The sequence below is a fragment of the Lytechinus variegatus genome, chromosome 10 (assembly GCF_018143015.1).
Source record: "Lytechinus variegatus isolate NC3 chromosome 10, Lvar_3.0, whole genome shotgun sequence".
In the NCBI taxonomy this organism is placed as follows: domain Eukaryota; kingdom Metazoa; phylum Echinodermata; class Echinoidea; order Temnopleuroida; family Toxopneustidae; genus Lytechinus; species Lytechinus variegatus.
Genome location: NC_054749.1, coordinates 20,960,431 through 20,983,936, shown reverse-complemented (window position 1 = coordinate 20,983,936; position 23,506 = coordinate 20,960,431). Strand labels below are relative to the sequence as shown.

The following is a 23,506-nucleotide window of genomic DNA, read 5'->3' as shown; positions in this document are numbered from 1 at the left end:
ATAAAAAGGTTCCATTGAAAATCGGTTGCGAAATGAAAAAGTTTTACATGTTTGAACGTCTCAATTTACTTTTTGTGGCGATTCTTTGACCAATGGAAAATTTGCTGTCTAAAGCATTTCATGAAGCAGGGAACAGAAACTTCGTAAAGTTGCATGCTATTATTTTACGAAAGAGGAACTTAAGTGAATACAGTGTGTGTTAAGAGTAGAAAGAAAGAGAGAGAAATGGGAAAGTGGGGGTGGGGATGTGAGAAATAAAGGGCTGAGAAAAGAACCCCAAAGCTATCAATTCTGGGAAAAAATATTATGGTTGCTCTTTGCATCTCAACAGAAATGTTTCATCACTGAAGACAGGATAGTGGATAATGCAAGACACCCCTAATTCACCTGTACCAGAGCATGATCTCATCCTTACGTAAGCTCTATTTCTCTCTATCTCACACACACACCGTCCTACAAACCCACCCACCTACATTCACACCCTCATACACCAACCCAAACACTTCAAAGCAGGAACATTACTACCGACCCACCTGTATCCCACTCACTCGCTCTTTCTTCAATACTCACTGAAAACCGAGGCAGCTTCAGGATCGGACAAAAACGTTCAGCCGATAAGAGTTGTAAAGCAACTACTACGTCGAGCTCCAAGGCCGCCTCCATCCAAGTACAAACAAAGTGTTAAAAAAACTCTTTAACACATTGTTTTGTGTACTTCAGAATATGCCTTAGTACTATATTGGTTACTAATACAAATGATATAGAATTTAGAAACAACATACACCAATATTTTTTTTCACCATCAAGTGTTTAATTACAAAAAAGAGAAACTTTGTTCTACTATGAATGTGTACTTTCTACAAAATGTACAGTGGGAAGGGATCAGAAAAATAATCATATAACAACCAACTTTATCACAAGATTTTACCTACATACCATCTTTTCCATTCATTATTTGAAATACCAAGTGAACTGTAAACAAAAGGCAATGAATTTTACAAAACAATCAGAATCTGGGGAAACCCCCCACGGTACATTTATGTCCCAAATATTATCTAAAACATGTAAGACAGAGAATTTGAACTTTGTTGCCACTGCTCTAATCCATCTAAAGTCAATATCATATTAGACAATAGAGGGCGACATTATTCTAATATACACAGACTTATGCATTTATGAGACCTGGGCAATGTATCATGAATATAGATATACATATATACTAATAATTCAGTGTCGTTCTGCACAATAAGGATCGGTATAGATTTATTTTTTTTTACAATCGATCACACAATTTATTTATCATTTAACATTTCAGGGCCAGGAATGATGATTAGCTCTGAGCCAAGAAACACAAATTGAAATTGCTTTCTGAACATGAAATTCTAATAGCAGATAAGTTGAGCAATATATGAATGCAACCATAGATTGGACATCCCATTTAAAGGGGCAAAAGTGCCTGTATAATGAATCTGCCATTTAACAATTAATTGAAACTTGTGCGCAAAAAATAATTTTAACTGAATTTCCCAAAAGATGTCTAAACATTTTTTTTTCATAAGCTCAGCACTTCATCAGATAAATGTAGCATTCTTTTCTTTAATTTCTGTTCTGTGACTGTACTTTTGAATTACATTTCAATCACTATGATAGGAATCAAATTTGACAAATAAATATTGCTCAACGTTGAAACGTCAAATAGCATAATTGACAAAATACAATGTTCATAGAACACGGGACAATAACAGCAAAGAATATTTGGAAATTTGGATGTATACACACATGGAGCATATCTAATTACATGGTATCAATTGTCAAATGCAAAATTTGAATAATTTATTGTCTAATTTCATGTCTTTTTGAATAAAGCAAGAATGTTTTGGGGCCCTTAACACAAAGTTTAGAGACTGATTGTACAATTGATAGGTATACCCTATTGCCCATAATGTTCATTGCAATCATGCATAAAAGTCAGCACTCTGATCAAGTGCTAATCTTTGTGTTATGAGGCAATGACCAGTAAAAGTACATTCATTGTGACATTTTGTGATGACTTTCACTTGGTTCAACTAGTATTATATACATCTTGATTAAACAGAATTTTAGTCACCATTTTTATTGACTACAAGGTTTCAGCTCTTTCATTCGATACTTATGAAAAATATTATTTACCGTCACATTCATAGCAGTTTACTTTTATATTTTTCATTTCATTTCATTGAAAAATTATTTCTGTTTATTAAGAATTTTCACTGTTGCAATGGAAAATTGAAATAATTAAATACTTGAAAGAATTGGCGACAAGCACTCTATAAACGACTGGTCCAGGTAGTTACCTATGGATTAATTTCCTTGCTGATTTGGAATTATACATGAGAGTAACTTAATGGATTTAAATGAACTGTGGCCCGTTGCAGAAAGAGTTGCGTTTAAACGCAAGCCAAAAAATCAATCGCAAGTCTAAAATGCGCGCTGTTGATTGGTTGAAAATCAAGTTGCGCATGATTTTTAGAGTTGCGATTGATTGCAACTCTTTCTGCAACGGGCCCCAGGTCCGGCTATTTCTTGCAATAAAGAGAAAGATGTGCTTTAAGATAATTGTCACACAATACTGTATTATGTACAAGATCAACAGTTGCATAAACATGGAAATGTGCCTTCTTTAACAGAGAGCACTGTAATTAAACGAAATCCAATATAAAAAAATAGGAACAATGGGAGTAAAAAAGAATATGATACAAATGAAATAAAGGAATCACAATAGATAGAATATCATTTCTTGAATGGCAAGCAAGATACTCTATAATCACATTAAACCTTGAATCTGTAGTTCCCTGTTCTGGTAAACTTCATATTAGGATTGAACTTGATTCTCCTCATTATTTTTTTTTCTATTTAACCAAGAATTATAAATCAAACTCAAGTGAGTGATCTAAAATTATGTCAATGATATACTTTAAAGTGTTTTTTCCCCAGAAATCAGAATTGAAAAGGGGGTAAAAAAAGCAACGCATAGATATCCATTAAAATCAGATGAAAAAAATAAGTGTGGTGATTATTATAAATATTCATTTTTTTCTCAAGCATGATTTACTCTTATTAATCTCAGACCAGACAAGAGTATTAACCTTTAAAAGGTCTTGAGGATCTACAAGAAAATAGGTGACCCTTACTTGCGGCAAAATGGACACAAATTTTTAATTGGCGTTGATTCAGCACATTAAGAGTCACCAGGGGCCCATCTTACAAAAATGTGCGATTGATCCGCTCAATCGCGAATATGGAAAGCCAACAAAGTCAACATATGAAATGCATGGTTATTCAAACAAATTTTTAGAAATGAATTTATATCCTGTAAGTCATTGATTTCTTGACAATTTTGTGTTTTCCTCTGTTTACAAAAGACATTTTACAAATTTCATGTAGAAAAAATTATGACACTGATGGATTTCCATAGAGTTACGATTGATTGGATCAATTGTAACTCTTTGTAAGATGGCCCTGATGTTCTTAAAATCATTCAAACTTACAAACAGCTTCATGGAACACCAACCAAAAATACAAATACATGTATAAGCCAATGTGCATGCAAATGATTTAGCCATGAGCTCTATGTACAGTATTTGATATAAAAATAAAACAAATTAATGACTTAAATGAAAACAAAATATGTGATTTCTATGAGCTAAATTCACCCATAATGATAGTTTTCTCATTCCATTTCATATATTGTTTTGACTTTTGAACTGTGATAATGGAATTACCAGAAAATTGAGCTTTTGTCACAAAATGTATATATTTCTGACAAGCATTACCCCGATACTCTGATAATCATTGTGTAAATTCCTTTTGTACAAGAATTTTGCAATCTAGGGGTCTGGCTATTCAAGTCTTAAAAATAATTTGCTTTTAACAAAAACATGAAGTGAGTTTGATCAAGTGTCTTGTGTGGAACTGCCCATTCATCAACTTCATGAGAAAATGAAGCAGATTACAAAGATGTTTATAGCTACACTGTCACATTGGGGGTAAATGGATATTGAATTGCATATGTGTACACTACACAACATGATGTCAACGATATAGCAATATCATCATCTACATGTATCTGTGCGAAGTACAAAAGAGGAATTAACAAGAACTTGTAAATGAATAAATGTATAAGAAAATAAAATCAAAGCTTCCATGTCAAAACATCAACATCCTTTCTTACTCAAGATAAAGATCAAAATCTGATGCATTTTAATCATCATTGTTATTTATTTATACATTTCACTATTGGGGTAAATAGAGCTCAACACAATGTTCATTGTTCGGGAATGACAAAGCATGGCTAGCAATACATTTTATCCAATGGGATAGTCTTCCCTACGCATGGTGCAGTAGCTTCGTGATGGGTTGTGATGAAAGAACAATTCTGATTGGATTCATGTAGAATATTAGATATGAAGTTAGGATACAAAATGGAACTAGTTGTGATCAGTTGAAACCATTTAAGACTTCCAGTTTTCAAACCTGGTCATTCCAGTCATGATATGGCTCCTCTCATCAACAAACGCTTGTATACATACATTCCATATTTAATGTCACATTGATACAAAACCTGCATTAAAATCATTGGACTATGAAACAATTATATTAACATTCAACGATGGCATAGATAAAGAAAAAATGAATGACTGTTCAGTTTGAAATGGGATCACAAGATCATCAAAAAGCAGCTTAAAAAGCAGGAACTTGCTCCTCCTCTTCTTCCTTTCCATCTGAATCCATGTGTTTCTCATCATCTCGATCTTCCCCATCCTCAGGAGAGCTCATGTGATTTCTCTGAATCTCCTTCTGTGCTTCGTATTCCTCGTGTCTCATCTCACCTTCCTCGTAATCAGAACCTTTGCTTTCCTTGACACGCTCATCCTTGGTTTCTCCCCGCTCTTGAGAACGGGACCGCGAGTGGCGACTTCGCTCCCTGGATCGTGAACGGTGTCGTCGATCACGGTGACGATCGCGATCCCGAGACCTCGACCTGCGTGACTTGCGATCGCGATCACGGTCTCGGCTTCTGTTTCTCCTCCTGTCACGGTCCCTGGACCTTGAGCGGGACCTGGTAATAATGTGTTTAAAAAAGAAATAATCAGTCATAAGAGCTTTCTTCAATAGATAATAGGGACAGATTATAAAACATAGTAAATCTACTGAAAATGCCTGTCAATTCACAATGAACAGCTGAGAGGTCTTTGTCGAAAGTTGGTGAACCGGGACAACTGATCATCAAAAAATTTTGAGCTGATGCAAAATTTGCAGATAAATGAATATCGTTTGTCCAGAGTCAAGGTTAACAGTGCTCTTTCAATTAACTGAGTTTCAACAAAGGCTACGTTGTCATGAAGGGTTTTTGACAAGAGATTCTCGATGTGCCAGAAAGCAACTACGTAGTGGTGTGAAAACTCATTACTAAATGATGGAGAACTGGTTACAACATTTTTTTTCAAAACATAATAAATGATCAGAACCTGCCAATATCATTGTTTTTTTAATACATAAAGAAAAAAAAAGATTAACATCCAGTAATTGAATTTTCACTGCATTTCAAAAACAATACCAAGAATTTCATGAAAGGCAGTTTGAGCTTCAAGGATTTATCAGGCATTGTATGATTTCAGTAATGTTGGAATAATTAGTTAAACACAGACCTAGCGAAGGTTGAATTACTGTATCAGTTCTACAATGTTGAATATGAAATACTCACCTCCTCCTGTCCTTAGATCGACTGCGTCTGTAGCGACTGCTCCTAGAACGAGATCTTGAACGAGACCTGCAAGATAGAGAAAAAAATTCTCATATTGCTATTCTCATCATGGACCATTCTTGGCCCTTATCAAAGTTAAGATTAAATGAATGTCTAAACCATTTTAGGTTTCATGCACACATTGGTCACATGCGAAAAAAAAAAGCTTTTGAAAAATCATGCATCAACTTTCCATCCTAATGGTTAAAATTTCACACTTGAGATTTGATTTCTAATATCAATAATCTGTGATTGTTAACATTCTATCTTTTAAGTCTTATTCTGGGTATAAAAAAGGAAATATGTCCATATGCACCCTGATCATGGATCAAGAAGTTTGAAATTCATTCACTTGTGCCATTTTGCTATTGGCTCATCATACCATAATGAAATCAAATTAAGTTTCAAGAGTGGTATCAGAAGAAAGAGCATAAATTCTCTATTCATCTACAAACAAAAATCTCAAAATAAAATACATGCCACACGAGTCATAATTTCTTAGCCTTGACAGAAAAAAGTAGTAAGTGTATTTATGACTAGTATCCTTGGGGGACCAAAATTGCCCTATCAACGTTCAAAAGCCAGCAGATAACTGAATACAAAGCTCTATAATGTCACGTAACCCTAGATTGTATGTAATCCAACATTAAATTTTGACTTGCCTTCTCCTGTCTCTTTCTCTGTCTCTATCCCGGTCTCTGTCTTTATCTCTGCTGCGATAGCTATCCCGATCCCGGTCTCTGTCGCGATCGCGATCTCTGTCACGGTCTCGATCTCTGTCACGATCTCGATCTCTATCGCGGTCTCGGTCCCGCCTGTCTCGAGAGCTGCTCTTTGACGACGGTTCCTCGTCGTCGTCTCGCTCTCTCTCAATCCGTCTCAATTCCCGCTGCTGTTCAGAATAGTTCTGTGAAGAAAAATGAGCAAAATTTGAGGAGATAACGGTTGCTCAAAGATAGCATCATGCCGAGTCCTGCTATAATCTGATAAATTGTACATCGTACAGGTGACCTTACAGAAGTCGACATTGCAGAAGTCAAATATTCACCCGAGTCAAAGCGATTTGGTCTCAGATTATGCAAATCGTATGTTGCAGTATATACACGCTTCATCTCATCAGATTCATAGATTACAGTAATCAAGATAGATTTGAATAGGGGTGGGTTACCTGAAATCTATTACGAAATCCTAGTGAACATACCAGTCAACACCAAACTTCAATGATATTTTGTTTGCGAAAGTACTTTTTCAGACTTAACTCTGAAGATGAATACATATTTGAAAAGTACATGTAATCTTTTGGATAAGGTGGGGTGAGGTCAGAAAGTCACAAAGAGGTTTCATTATAGATTTATGTAATTTCTATGTGAAAACTTACTAGATCTTCATCTAGGATGAACTGATAACAACTAATTTTGATTTTAAGATACTTTCTCTTAAAATTAAATGCTCACTACAACTACATCAGCTTTGGTGTCAACACTGCACCAAATGTAAAGTTAGGGGAAAAATTTGTTATTTTGCACTCATACCCCAAATGAAATGAACTATTTTGACACCCAAAGAGACAGACCTCTGGCCAAGGATCACAATGGTCATATGATAATTCTATGTATCAAAGCGCATTTGGGGGAATACAGCACTAATGGGCTAAAGGGATATAAGGTGAATGATTTCAGATTTCAAAAGACTTCTAAGTCTGTAATGACTGTAATACTATTTACGGAGCTACATGTACAAAATTTGAAAATGTCAGGTAGGGGTAGACTGGGGTATACATACGAAGGTCGTTTATTCATTCCTGAAGGACATTATCTTACCAGTAGCCACTGGAGTTTCTCTCTGATCTCAATGAATCCCAGATGAAGCTTTCCTCCAAAGTGATCAGCCAACCGACGGTCATTATCCTGCAGTCCAAGGTATGCTCCACAGACCTCGCACACTCGTAGCTTCTGCTGCTGATAGGTGGATGCTGGCATCGAGTTCCTCAGTTCCTCCTGGATAGGGTCAAACCAGTTCAAGAATCACACACATTGTAATGAGTCGTGTCACATGTGAGCTCTTGGTTTCTGTGACTACACGCATCAGAGTGCGAATTATGCACAGGAAAAGAGCATAACATGAACTCTATAAAAGTTGCATATGTTTCCTATACACACAAATGCATTAATCGCATGCATAAATTTCATGCATGTATTAGGTTCATAATATTTTAAATGCCAGGAAGGCTACAGGAAGCAAGAACTTTTTGTACTGCATTTACAATAGTGTGGCAAATCTTTGTATTCTTTTATCATGTATGTGCTCCTGAGTGCAAAAAAAGCAGAGCAAAATAGCTTAACATTCACCTGAAATTGTATGTTTAGCCCAGTGCTTAATGATTTTAGACATATTTTTCCTCAAAATACACAGAACAGTAACATAAATTATTCCAAAATCTCAACATAATACGAATATTAAATGGCCACAAAACACGATCTCACTTCACCACAATCACGACAAAATCAACACATCGTGACTGCTCGCCCCGGTCCTTCCCGGCCCCTCGCCCCGGGTATGGTCGATCGCCGTATCAAAATCATTCACATGCAGATCGTGTTTTGCTGCCCTCTATGTTTGAAAATGTACAGCACGATCTTGAAATCCAAAATGGCGGATAGAATGAAATCGTTGACTGCTCGAAACGATGTCCAAAACCCCCAAAAAATTATCTATAAATGTTTAACAGTGAAATAATGCTAGAAATGTGAAAGGAGAGGATGTATTCATGTTAGATATATGTGTCAAAATATTTTTTTGCCCGCATAGATCCAAATTTTGACCAGCGCAAGCGTTAACTTGTGTTATTGCTACTGGATGGGTAAACGGAATTTTCACTTTTCTATGTGTACAAAGTCTATGGGGAAACGGAATTTCCGTTTTCTGACATGCCGAAACATAATTTAAGATTTTCTGAAACGGAAAAGGCAATTTTTTGAAACGGAAAATTACTGTCCCTACATTTGACCTTGATCAAGTGACCTACGACTTGAGCAGGATGAGCAATGATACTGGATTACCCCTATGTCTACATTTCATTAACTATATCCATAAACTTTCAAAGTTATGATGTCAATTCAACAATTATCTACAACATGGCCACAGTTCATCGACCTTAAATGACCTTCGACCTTGGTCATGTGACCTGAAACTCAACTGAATGTTGAATATCAAAAGTCAGTGGATTTTCATCTGTGCTCTCGATGTACTCAAATTTTCAGGTCAACCATTACTTGGCCACAAATGCAAAGTGCATTAATTCCTATCAAAAATCTTCATTTTTTGGACATAATTCTAAGAAATACTTTCAAAAATTCAAGCAAAATCAAGAAACGATATGATGTATCTCCTTTTGATCAACCATTCAGTAGCCATTACAACTTTACTTACCTCTGCTGCAACCTTTTTCTTCCTGATCTCCTCGACCTCGGCCATGACCTCCATAGACTTCTCCACATCTCCTTCCTCTCCGAGCTTCTCGGCTTCAGCAATCTTCTTACCCAGGTTCTCGGCCATCTCATGAACACAGTCAGCCTACATGGTGATCAGGAGTAAGATATAAACAAGAGAAAAAAGAACAATAGGTGTTAGTTAAGTCTTCATGGTACCATGGGAAATGAAGATGGAAGCATGGTTAAGAAGGCCACACACTTTCATCACTTCGTAACGGCCAATGGAAGAGCAACACACTTTTTTCATTTTTTCAAATGTCAGATGTTAAGAGCAAAAGCTATAAAGCACACTCAATTCAAAATATGAGTAATTTCATCTCTTCCTGGCGGCTCACTGGCTTCTGCTGGCTCTTGCTCTATCTAACAGTCACATGAAGCTTCGTCATCGACAGGCAGTGTTTTATTCAACAATTAAATGCAGATCTTGTGAATGCAGTTCTAGAGGAATACTTCATATGGAACATGTGATTACGGTTCATGTGATTGTTCAACTTTGATAACAGAGCTCATCCAGTTCACAGAAGCAATTTCCTGGTAAATCTGAAGAGAAGCGATGAATTTCATTTGGCGATGCAAAGAAGACAATACAATACCACGGTTTGCAAGTTGATGGCGACTCCCTAGTGTTCATATGGTGTGCTTACAAGATAAGCATGTCGAATGTAACTTCATCAGGTCCACTTCAACATTGTCGGTACAGTGATTTTCTCCAAAGGGTCAGATCAAATGCGTGCAGTCTCAGATAAGTGACTTAATGGTTTGCTGTGGATAAACTTGATTATTACAGTACATGCATGGTGGACACCTAACTCCATTTCAATGATACCAGACAGATAAACTTACAAAAGCCAACAAAACACTTATCAATCTTGAGTGGAATACAAGTGCTTGTGAAGATGGAGATCTTACCATCAGCAGGGAACAAAAATGTTTGAATTACAAGATAAATGATCACATCCCCTCCCTTCTCAAATCATTTTTTGATCAAGTTTACTTTGACTGTTTGACAATGTAATGTACGCCTAGATTGCTTTCCATTTGGATATGTTTACATGTATATGCCAACTGTCAATATAAGAGAAGTGTGTTGCTCTTTGGCATAAAACCAAATATTTGGGAATATTGAAAGTACCACCTTATGTTTCTGGGCAATGTTAATTCACATTATACATTGTAATGCTGATATTCCAAAATTAATAGGAAGTAATTCAATACTGCTTGAGGATGATTAGTGTGTGGTGATAATAAAAAAGAGAAGTTAGGAAGTGTGTGGCCTTCATCTCTAGAGAAAGAAGAATTCGGTATATCTGATCTTGCTCATCATTTAGTTTTCCACTCATTGTGAAAAATATCCTTTTTTATAAAATGCAGAGATGTTCAATAATCTGTTTTACTTAAGGACTCTGAACATGAACTTTAATATAAACTGTTCATTTACAAATGTTTAAATTGCATTTTGTCCTGCGGTCCAAAAACTCACAGAACAGAACTGAAACTTGTGCAAGTCGAAACCAGGATTCAATTTCTAGCATCCATACATATACAGTATTTTGGATGAAAGTTGCTTGAAGTTGTCAACATAAAAAAATCACATTGCAGAGTCCCTATTGCACTGGTAGAGATTTTCACCGTACTTTTTATAAGCTACATCCCTGACCCTTTTTTGTTCAATAAAGACAGAAACACAAGATCCTTCTTTCTTTCAAGGCAACAGATGAAAATAATGTACATCTCACAATATCAAGTTTGGTGCGGTTCATGCAAAAAAAATCTTGATGGTGTATTACACCCTTGCAGCGGGAAGCACTGGGCCATCGTCTCTCCTACCATCTGTCTTTTAAACATACATGTGAAAAAATCAATCATTGGATATGAAACGGAAGAAATGTCTCAAGGTTTTCACTTACAAAATGCGCCAAGCCAGCTATGCTGCTTACACTCTTCCCTTGATCAAGCTCTCCAGGATCCTCAGAAGAGCAAAACTTGCTGTTGTTTCACAATTCATTCTATCACACTACAATATCGACAATAGATACTCACGTGTTGCCGCCCCATATTTCTTTTTTTGTTTTATTACGTACCCATACATTGTCAGCGCACTCTTGGGGGAAACTTTGAGTGTGAAATGCCATTAGAGCACTACAAATGAACAACAGATTTCCTGGAAAAACGAAGATGGCTAAAGAGAGAGGTCATGACAGAAGGAATTGTAAAGTTCCTACTGTGATAGGGTACTCTTTGGGGGTCTCGCAAGGGTCAAATTATGATGGGAATATTGGAATATCTCTGTTTTCATTGTGTCAAGTACATCATTCTCGATATACTTTTGCCACAAGTTCGAGGATTTGTGGAGTATGAACAAAATGTAACAGGAACATCTAAACTCATTTTTCTTGTTATTCCAGATGACCCACTCGTAGGCCTTGTACAGATTATTTAACCTATTTGGCAAGTATACATCATTATAAAATACTCATTAACCCCAAAACTTAATGACAGATTAAAACTTTTTAAGAGCATTACTTGAAGCTTCCCGAAAAAAGGAGGGATTATCACACCCATCACCATATAAGAAAATTGATTCATGCATTAAAGTAAACTGCTTAACAGCTTCTTGAAACCCCATGGAACATAAGCCATCAACAAGTGTAGCAAACTCATCATAACAATGCAACAAAATTAGAAAGTGGGTTTCAATTACAACTGTACTTAAATTATTCAGATGTATGGGGTATAACATTGATTAGCACATGTATTTCTGAGATTGCTTGTTATTATTATTTTCTTTGCTGTCAACTTACAAACTCCTTTAACATGGCACTAAAGGCAAGCGCTGCTTTCAAATGAAGCCTTGACGAGGTGTTATCTGTCCGGAGGAGAGAATGACGAACAGAATATCAAAAACTGTCCTTAAATGATGTGGGTATCCATGGGTCAAGAGACAGGGTATGGAACCTTTTAATCTTCATAACTTTCCCTTTCTTTATAACTGTTCGGCGGATCGGCAAATAAAATTAATCCCTTTTTGAAACTGAACATGGGTGTAGAGTAAGATAATTAAAAAAAATGAGAGAAATGTAATGTGTAATCACTGTCCACACATGACTTTTTGCCTTTTCTTGAAGATTTTTTTTTTAATTTGAATTTTTTTGGGGGGTGACTTTCATCAATTTACAATCCGTAATTATCAGGGTTTACCATCTTGTGCAAATGACCATTTTGAATCAAAGTGGACAGAGGAAAGTGAAAATAAAAACATGCAACTTCCAAGAAAAATCAAACTTTGAATTGATTAAAAACACACCTCACAAGGAGTAAATGAATTTAAATTTGTAGCACATGTTCATGTATATATGCTTGTTTGGACATACAATTTCAATTTGATGACAAGGGAATATCCAGCACACATGAAAACTAGAGCCTTCATAGGCAGGTGAAGAATATAAAATTAAAGTATCAACTGCTACATGGGTACCACAAAGTAATATCCAAAGAGGTGAATAAGGTTAGACTTAGATGCAAGAAGATTCAATCAAGTGAACATCAGAACATGAGTAATCACTTGTAAAACCTATATCTAAACTTCAGAATAGACAAACCACATAAGTTTTATTTAAACAAAAGTTTATTCATAGCAGGGCAAACGTTTGGTGCTTTTTTGCTTTTATTCTGATCTTTCATGTTGAGACAGTTGGGGTTTGTTTCTTTCTTTTTTAATTTCATGGGAACAAAACTTGAAATTTTAGGGGCTTACTTGCTCTCAGCCCCATTTTTTTTTTGTTATTTCTGATATGTAGCCTGGATAATCCCTTTCATAATGTCCAATCGATGACTTTGTAAAATTGATCAATAAATATCATCTCATGGAAAAAAAACTGATATAACCCCCACCCCAACCTGCCCACAAAATTGTAAGGTAGTTGGAAGAAATACGAACCTTGTGGTTGACTTCAGCACTAAGGCTTTCTTGAGTTTCTAACAATCGTTTCTTAGAGTTCTCAGTGCGTCGATCACAATCAGATATGAAAGACTGCAGGTGCTGTGTTGCCTGCAAAAATGAAAAAAGGGAAACAAATATAGAAATTCGAATTAAGCACTTTTGCACACAAAAATAAATTTTCTATGGTTATAATAAATGTGTTGAAAAGGGTTAGTATGAGTATGAAATGCTGAATTCTAAAGTATCTTTGAAGCTTGCAACATAATGTTTATATCAAGGTCTACATGTAGATATGTAAAAATCATAAAAGTCGAGGTCAGAATAAATTGCACATGTACTGTAAGAGTTATTGGAAGAATATGCAAAAACTCAAACATTCAATCCCCCCAAAAATAATTAAAAAGCACCAAGACTTTGAAAAAATTATACTCCAAATGTTTAGCTTTAACTTCACCTTATCAAATCTACGTTATCATCTGGATTTGTCTATTAATGACAATATAATATGATACGGTAATGCCAGTCTTTCAGTGAAGGATATTTTCGCCGTGCGAAATTTTTTGACCGCGCCGCTCGCTGAGTTTTTACTTTCAAGTCTTGCGCAACTTTTGAGACCAATTTTGCGTCACCCGGGTATGTGGTTCCGAAATTACGCAACATTATGTAAGTGCATGTCAGACCGAAAATTGCTCAAAAACGTGATTTCATGTACAAAGTCAATGCAAATTGTGTTTTCAACCAAATTTCATAAATGTACGATTATTTTTAGTTTTGCTAGTCTAAATGTATTCATTTTATGCTTTTTATGATCACAGAAGAGTCCCCAACAAATTTCATTGAAAAAACACTGAAAAACAAAAGGTAAAAAAACAAAGAAATACATAAGAAATTGCAAAAAAACAATATAATACATAAGAATATATACCAAAAATTAGTACATTTGGAGCTTTATTTATGGAGTTAGAGGAAAAAGTATGATTTCGCATACTAATTACGCATAAATTAGCATAATCACTTCAAAGCGATTCGCATGAAATAAATTACTATACAATCTTGTAGATTATGTCCCAGGCAACCCGTGTGCCAATTTTCGGCGCGATTGCATGGTCGACGGCCATAGGAACTCCCAAAATACCCCGGCCTAGATAGGGTTAAAAGAAAATCTTTGTAATAACATTCGTCTCACTTACAAAAACAAGTGGTCTTAAATTAAAGCTTTCTTTAGTTTGGTAAATCCCCTAAAGTGCATACACTATTCAATTAGGTTAAATGTGGAGCCTAAAATGGTTATATGAAAAAAAAAAATTTATTGGATAAAGTTACCTAGATTTTACATCAAAATCTGTTTTGAACGAATGCGCTTCAAGATGAAATATCAGTATATTTTTTCTTGTTTTATACAAAACCTCTTCTCAAACATGTACATGTAATAGGCTTTTAATCTCCAGCTATAATCTGTAGATTTTTAATATCCAATTACTAAATATGTAAAGTAAGTTCTCAAAAGGCTGGGCATCTTAAACAAAAAAAATATGTATTTGAAGCAAACAAAGATAAATGACAGATTACTTGTAGGGTGTAGTCTACATGTATTTAAATGAGCCTTTCAATTTATAAATTTTTTTTTAATAATTGACATTTTACTTTTAAGCTGAATCCATTATATTACAAACCAAAAACCTAAGACTACCTGCAAATATTCATAATGTCAGTTCCAGCAATTTTTTAATGCTCGCTAACACTCAAATATATGATTTATGATATGAAGGAAAACACTGAACAATAAAAATTGACAATAACTCACAGTGTGAATGAGCATGCAAGTATTGATCATTTATGAAAATAAAGATATTATATTATGATAGACATCCAATACTTACATGTAGCAGATCCTAATGCATTGTAAATGTGGATCATTTTTTAGAAAAGCTTTATGGATTCAAGGGGCTTTTGCAATTGGACATGCAACCATTTTAGAAAATTTGGGTTCAATATAATTTTTACAGGATAAAAATAATTGCAACAGATTTGATTTTATCTATTTATTTTTCTTCTGCCTAACAATATGGTAACACACAAATATAGAGTTTGGACAATTAATCAGAAATATACATTGTTAAACACAAAGTCAGATTAGATTTGTAATCAAATATGCTTGAGAACAGGACAAACCAAAACATCATATTGCATGAGAAGTACATGTATGGATGACAAAGAATGATCAAAATACTAAATTTACCAAAATATAAAAAAAAAAATTGTGATGATATAGACAATCATAATGAAAAACAATGATTTGGACTGACCAAAAGCTTCTGACCACCGTCCAAATTCAAACTACATGTATGCAAATCGCCCATCTAAACTGCCATGCATTGTAAACTTGCATTTTAGTCAAAACTTCTGTGCACCACGTTTCCATCGAATTGGGACCTGGACCACCTCTTCATCTGGCCCTAATTTTAGGCCAACGAAAATGATTTCACATCAAGTTTTGAGTGACCAAACTCCCCAAAAGGATCTAGATGGGGAAGGGGGTATATAAATCTCTGTCTAAACTATACTTACATCAATGTGATATCCATAATCTTTGGTTTTTGCAGCTTGCTCATAATCAGCTCTCAATGCAGGATCATGGTGTTTGGAACATGCACCCAAATCAGCTCGCTATAAATGATATAAGATACCAATATTATTCATAACAAACTATTATAACAAAACTAGGATTGAAGCAAAACATATAACTGTTGTTCAAACAATCAGTAAAATCATAACCAATTGCCCAGGGAATTATTTTGCTTTACAATTTTGGTCATGAGAGAAAAACAACTAAGTAATGTACAGTCCTATGTAGAAATATACAATACAAAAGACTTTATGAGTAGCTGTCGTTAAAAAATGTGCAGTAAATTGCCATGCGATACCAGAAAAATTATTCCCTGTTGCCATTTTATAAACTGTTTGACTGTATGGAGATGAAATGAAATTTCCATCGTCTACATGTACCAAAATTGCTGAAAATCCACGTACATGTAGTAACAGCCATGAAATGCCCAGCTTTCTTGTCCACACGTCCTTGTGTGTAACTTCATTGTTTGATACACTTGATAAGTTGCATTTAGTAGTCATTTAAACATATTGAATCTGGCATAGAAGAAAATGACAATTTTTATTTTACTCAATATCTAGTCTGGATATCAACAAAAACTCAATGCCAAAATGTTTTATTTACCGTGCTGGCAAGGATATCATGAGGGCAACAGTTCAGCAAGAATGAGCGGCAAACCTTTGGATCGGTGAAGCGAAATCGACCAGCATTTTCACCTGAAAGGCAACAAAAACAACACAATAATTGTTCCTCTTGTAAAAGAGAGTCCTATTTTCATAAGACATAAAAAATAAGACATTAAAAATATGCACAAATTGAACACAAACTATTTACATACATATATCAAATTTGTTGATAGTCTGATACCATTCTGAATTTTAAGAAATTTAACAATTTGAGACCGATAGATTCACAGAAAAGTTATGCTTAAGGGTAGGAATTAGTTTTTTTTTTTTTTTAAGGGCCATTTTCAAAACAATTTTAAAACATTCCAAATCTGTTGTTAGTAATCTGAGATGTAAGTGATTTCTGTTCTAATTTATTTTCCCTTTCGGCCATTGTCAGAGTAATGCGTCATTTATACTTCTTTTCAGATTTTGTAACAAAAGTCATTTAAAATATATTATAACCCGTAAGGACATCAGAACAATTTTGATCTGAGATGTTTGTGACTTCTATTCTGTTTTATATTTTTTTCCGTCATTGTCAGAATAATGCGTCATTTATATTTGAAGAGTTTAGTTGCAAAAGGGGTTAGGTCCACTTTGGACCATTCCAAGAAAAACCATCTTTTTTTATTCTCACTAACTGTAATATGATTATGAGAAACTAAATTGTTATGATGTACTACCCTACCATGTGAACCTCAAATTGGGTATAAAAGAAATCTCCTTGTCTTCAGTTTTTTCTCTATATATTTAAAAAAAAATTATCATTGTGGACCTAACCCCTTTGGCAACTAAACTGAAATGAATCCAATCTCTTTTGATTAAAAGAGTGATTTTTCTTCACCACTTTCATTAACATTTTCATTTGAATTTCAAATTGTCTCTGGTATCATCAGAGTGACTGAAAATTTAGAGGTTAGAGACAGAAAATAAAATTCATGAAAAATGGACCTAACCCCTTTGACAAATGAGTTCTTCAGAAGAGTTTAGTTGCAAAAGGGGTAAGGTCCACTCCAAGAAAATCATTTTTTAATCCTCCCATATTGCAATACCGGTATTCTTATGCGAAACTGAATTTTCATGACACCCTACCATGAGAACATCAAATTGGGTATAAGAGAAATCTACCTGTCTTCATATTTTTAAAGATATTCTTTTTCAAAAAAAATTCTGTGTGGACCTAACCCCTTTTGCAACTAAACTGAGATGGACGTTACCCCCTTTTGAAAAAAGTGATTTTTCTTTGACAATTTAGTTCACTTTTTAATAGGAATTTCAACTTTTCTTTGGTATCATCTTATAGAGCTACAAAAAAATCTATACATTAAGACATAAAAATCAAATTTGATGAAAAATGGACCTAACCCCTTTTGCAAGTGAGCTCTTCATTTCTTCTCAGAGAACAGGAGCCCATAACAAAAGATATCCATGTATGAAATATATTTCAACTCATTAAAGGTCAAGTCCACCTCAAAAAAATGTTGATTTGAATCAATAAAGAAAATTCAGACAAGCATGATGCTGAAAATTTCATCAGAAACAGATGTAAAATAAGAAAGTAATGACATTTCAAAGTTTTGCTTATTATTCACAAATAGTTATATGCACAATTTAGTCACAAGCAAATGAGAGAATCAATGTCCCTCACTCACTACTTTTGTTTCTTATAATTTGAATAACACAATATTTCTATTTTTACAGATTTGACAATAAGGACCAACATGACTGAACCACAAAATGTTATACCCATGTTCAGGACGAAATAAAACTTTTTCACAGGACAATGAGAAAAGGTTGGTGTTGGAGTTTCTAAGTTGGCACTCTTCAATCTAGTAGATTATCTATGCCATTAGAAAATTTGATTATGTCATATTTCATAAAATAAAATATAGAAGAAATAGTGAGTGATGTCATCAGTTCGTTCCCTCATTTGCCTACCGACCAGGATGTGCATATAACTATTTTGTGAAATTAAGCAAAACTTTAAAATGTCATTACTATTTTCATTTTATACCTAATATTGATGAAATTTTCAGTGTTGTGCTTGTTGGAGTTTTCTCTTTTTATTCAAATCAACTTTTTTGTTGGGGTGGACTTATCCTTTAACAATAACACCCCAAAACACTTAATAACATGTCCAGACAAAAAATTCTGATATTTCTGCTGATATCAATTGTATTGGTGTGCGCTGCCTATCAATACGGCATTTCATTGAACTTCGCGAATTGGCAATGAAACTCGGCCCTTGAGGTCAAAGGCAAAGCGCCGAGTGCCAACGAATCGGTTTCGACACACGAAAAAAAATTCCTGGCGAGAATGCTGGCCCCACATCAAGACTCATCCGCCCCAGTCTTTCGCAAATTAATTGTTCCCATGTCTATCTTTTCTCATTCATACGTTTATCGCTATATAGGCTATACTAATGGAAGTGGAATGCGTTATGCCTTGGATCGAAAAGGGGGCAAGCAAGCAAGCTCTGTACACTCGACAGTCCGCGCAGCTAGCTTGACCCCTTTTCGATCCCATAACGCATTGCGGTTTTTACGACCTGTCTTGAATTGAGCTGCGCCTGCTAGCCGCTCACAACACAGCTGGGGCCGATTGCACGAAAGGGTCTTTCCAAGGACCGTCTTTCGTGTTGCCCAGTTTTATGATGCGCTGTATGCGGGATAGTCCGATAGATCTATCTCTAAAATGTATGATAAACAATTAAAATTTGTTAGCTAGCATAATTTGTATGCAATTTCATGATATCACATCGGCCTCATTCATTTCATAAACAAACTTTAAAAAGATTTTGTTTTCTTTAACGGATGAATAAAATAAGTTTGCAGGTAATTTATTTAAAATGCCTTTCACATGGCGCATCATAATAAAATGGGCGACACGAAAAACGGTTCTTGCAAAGACCCTTTCGTGCAATCGGCCCCTGGCCCTGACCTGCCGGCGGGCAGTCTTCTCATCCCGATCCATATAACCATAATTTAACTGCATGAACACTGATGTCTCTACTGCTGGACCTTTGATGACTATTTATTTTGGATGCTATTGCCTTCATAGGGCTGATCTCCGAAAGCAGCGGAGGGAGAAAATCAGGAAGGAAGGATCGGGCCGATGCTTGTGTACCACTTCCACCAGTGTAGACGCGTCGAGCTTGCGAGCGCGAGCAGCAGTTCGACTTTACGAGGTTTGAGATCTTACCATTTCGGGACGTTCCCATCAGCTCATCGAGCATTTTCCGCATCTGTTCTTGGGCCGACATGTTGACGACCACAAATACTCCACAAAATATTTATCAACTGTGTTTTATTCTATATAATTTAACAGAAAATTTCGTATTTCTTCGGAAAATGTAGCTGTCACAAATCATCGATTCAACTCTAGGCTCTCACATGATGAATAATTGCCGTGAACGCGCGCGCCCGCACGATCACTTTATTTTTACTGCGCTACGAATCCTTGTGTCAGATCCATAGAGATAGTTACTAGTATAAAATATATATCTCTATGGTCAGATCCCACTCTGGGTCCCACCCGAAAGCACGGGGGGGGGGGGCGATCTTGACAGGCCCCGAGCTCGACAGGAAGTTCATGAATAGCCCAAGGTCTTCATTCCTCCCCTAATTCATAAATTTGTATAAAAACCTAACTAACGGTTAATCGAATTCAAAACTACGGGTAAAATATTCCCGCAATTCAACACTCGATCGATACAGGCCGGCATATTATGTTTTAGGCCCATTGCAATTTTCAATTCAGTTGAAACCCTGGTTAAAATATTTTGGCCTACTAGTTATCTTAATTTGAGCACTTTGAGAACCAAGTTTGAAAGTGAGGACTTAGGTGAAAACCTTTTTTTTTTTAGCTTGTCAAATTTTCATTGGAAAAATGTGTCCCCCGGCCCATTTTGGAAAATTGGAAAATCTTGGATCGTCCCTGAATTTGACAAGTTAGCCATTATACTGAACAAGAATAGTCACCGAAAAAAAAATCATTGTTCCGTTCGTATAACCCTTTGCACGCTTAATCAATTTTGGGGGATAATTATGGCAATTGTTTCTGTTAAAAGTTTTCTTTAATTCAAGATGTCCATATATTGCATCAATGATACCTATATAGGGAGGAGAATTACAATTGTAATTGTACGAATGTGCAATATTGCAACAACAGCGCGCAAAGGGTTATTATAACATTCGATCAAGTTGGGTCCTTCACGGTCAAATCTGTAAAAAATTAACATATTGTATAATAATTTCAAGCAAGAAGTAGTCGAGGGTTTTCATCGACTTTCTCATTTTCATGTCACTGTGCATGATTGAATCTATAGGCCTAATTGTTTTGTGGAAAAATAAGCGAAATTTGAAAATGCCCGCAGAGGTAACTTGTGACATGCATTCTTGTTTGAAGTTACATTACAATACATACAAAATGGGCCTCATTTTGGAAAATCCTTGATCCTCCTCTGCATGCTGCATATCTTAAAGGCGCTATAAATGTTGATTTAGCTCCTTTGGAAATAAAAATCCTTCATATTATGCCGATTATCTCGCTGTCATGAATAATACTGCAATAGTCAGGCACGATTATGATTACGGTCCCATGCATGCACTCTCTCTTTTTTTTTAATATATCCTTGTTCTCCTGGTAGTTTCAGCAGTGACTTCATATATTCTTAATTGGACCAATTAATCCATTCTTTTTTCATTCTTATAGGTCAAAGATTCAGAAATTAATATATTTATATGATAAATACAAAGGAATGGCATCATTAGCTTGCATAGAACTGTTTTATTTATACCCAAAATAGAATAGGCTACTGAATTTTTCCCAATCGATGTGATGAAATTTCCAGTGTTTGTTTTTTTTTTTTTTGTCTGATTTTCCTTTCCTGTTCAAATAATTCAGCCTGGAGTGCCCTGCCGATTATTACATTTTCAGTGAGATTTATGATTTATCAATAATTAAATTCCGGGGTGTAATAGCCTTATAACCCGGAAAAATAGAAACCAAACTCTCGGTATAGCAAAAAATATATGGTGGACAATTTTTTGGCACACATTTTGTATTGGGGATCAAGTGCCTTGATGACATTCTTCAACCATTATCCTATATTCTCTTTAGTTTATCGGTTGCTTTGTTGAAATAAGACTTGGACTACTCACCCCCCCCCCCCCCGCTTTCCTCCTTTCGACGATATAAAAACGTCGATAGAATAGCGCAAAGGTTTTTTTCACTGTCAGAAAGCGCGCGCGCGCTGATGAATAGACGTGTAAGCTACGTGAATTGAAAGGGCGACTTGAGAAGATTGTCAAGACTAGTGTTTCATTTTATGACAAAAACAACTCAAATGATTACATTCAGATCTTTATTACCTTTAAAGTTATATATGTAATAGAATTGAATAATCATTTGTGTGATAACAAACATATCTGGAAAATCATAATTTAAATTCATTGATCAAAGTTGTTAAATTGGCAACATGCGATCCTAAAAAAACTGAAGACATCGATAGACTTTATTTTGTCAATTTTACCAATTTAGCGCCCAACCGCTACATAATGATTAATACTTCACTGCGCCTGAATAATTAACCCACGTCTAAGATTCATCTCTGCATCTGTGAAATAAGATCAAAGAGAGTATGAAATCATTGTACAATATTTCCTTTTACAATGAAGATGGAGATATACCTAATAGAGATATAATAGCAATAATCATGGTAATCATAATAACAATAGGTCTATTTTTTTAAACAAGTGCACACCTAGTTACCAATACTGCACGTAGCATTTATTTGAAAGCAGGATAAAACCAAGACCCGGGGGGCCACTTACATTGACGAGTGGATACCATCCGCGACCAAAAAAACACGTAAAAAGGATGTCTTTTTCACGATAGGGCACGTTACGTACGTAACGTGATAAGGGTGTCAAAAACACAAAAATAGTGGGAAAAGGGTATCTATTTTGCGAGGAAAATTACGTGTTTAGGGTCGAATTTGGGGGATGATAAAAGAAAATAAAATGCTTTTTGAGACCCCATGGTCGCGCATGGTATCCACTCGTGAATGGAAGTGGCCCCCCGGGAACCAAGAGCATTGTAGATTAAATGCCTTGCTCATGTTGCTCACGGGCATACGGTAGGTGCCGCGGCCGGGGATTGAACGTTCCATGTACAGCCAGACGCCTTAGACCACTCTACCACGGCACCCCCTCTGTTGATGTTGATGGTGGTGATCGATCCAGCTGATGGTGATTACAATGATTGTGTTGATGATGATGATGGTGGTGGTTGTGGTAGTGGCGGTGGTGATGATCATGATGGTGGTGGTGGTGGTGGTGCATTGTGATGATGATGATGATTGATTAATATTTCTTACTTGTCATTATCTATGATCGTTTTGTTTTTTAATTCATAACTGCTGATTATCATATTTTGTCATTTTTACATCAGGTCATGGTGAATAATTTTGCTCATCTTGGTTTCTATTCTGTATTATTATTAAAATGAAGATAATGTGAAAAATAATAAGATAGGCCTATTAATGATACTAAACAATTTTGATAAGAGCTTATATCAACTCCACATTATAGGCCCATTTGAAACCATTAAAGGACAAGTCCACCCCAATATGAAATATGAAATATTTTCATTTTCTCGACATTGTCATGTGAAATGAAGTTTCATTCCTCCCTGAACACATGGAATTGCATTATTTTAATATTTTGTGCTTCAGGCAAGGAGGTCCTAATCGTCAAATTCGTAAAAATTGAAATATTGTATAATTCAAACAATAAAAAACAAAAGAAATAGTGAGTGAGTGACATCATCGACTCTCTCATTTGGATGTAACTGGCTCGTTCAACTATTTTGTTAAAAATAAGCGAAACTTTGAAATGTCATAACTTTCTTATTTTACATCCGATTTTGATGAAATTTTCAGCATTGTGCTTGTCTGATTTTTCTCTATTGATTCAAATCAACATTTTTCTGAGGTGGACTTGACCTTTGATGTTT

The 23,506-nt window shown here is 35.4% G+C and overlaps 1 protein-coding gene across 1 annotated transcript; it reads right to left on the bottom strand.

Moving 5' to 3' along the window:
* Positions 1 to 789: 789 nt before the first annotated feature.
* LOC121423225 (putative RNA-binding protein Luc7-like 2) lies at positions 790 to 19,900 on the bottom strand. The gene is made up of 9 exons (XM_041618544.1): positions 19,691 to 19,900; positions 16,446 to 16,537; positions 15,782 to 15,880; positions 13,211 to 13,321; positions 9,212 to 9,355; positions 7,603 to 7,779; positions 6,445 to 6,689; positions 5,744 to 5,809; positions 790 to 5,098 (listed from the first exon to the last, which is right to left on the bottom strand). Exons 1-9 carry the CDS (start codon positions 19,749 to 19,751, stop codon positions 4,720 to 4,722), a joined length of 1,374 nt encoding a protein of 457 aa, XP_041474478.1. The 5' UTR covers positions 19,752 to 19,900; the 3' UTR covers positions 790 to 4,719.
* Positions 19,901 to 23,506: the final 3,606 nt, after the last annotated feature.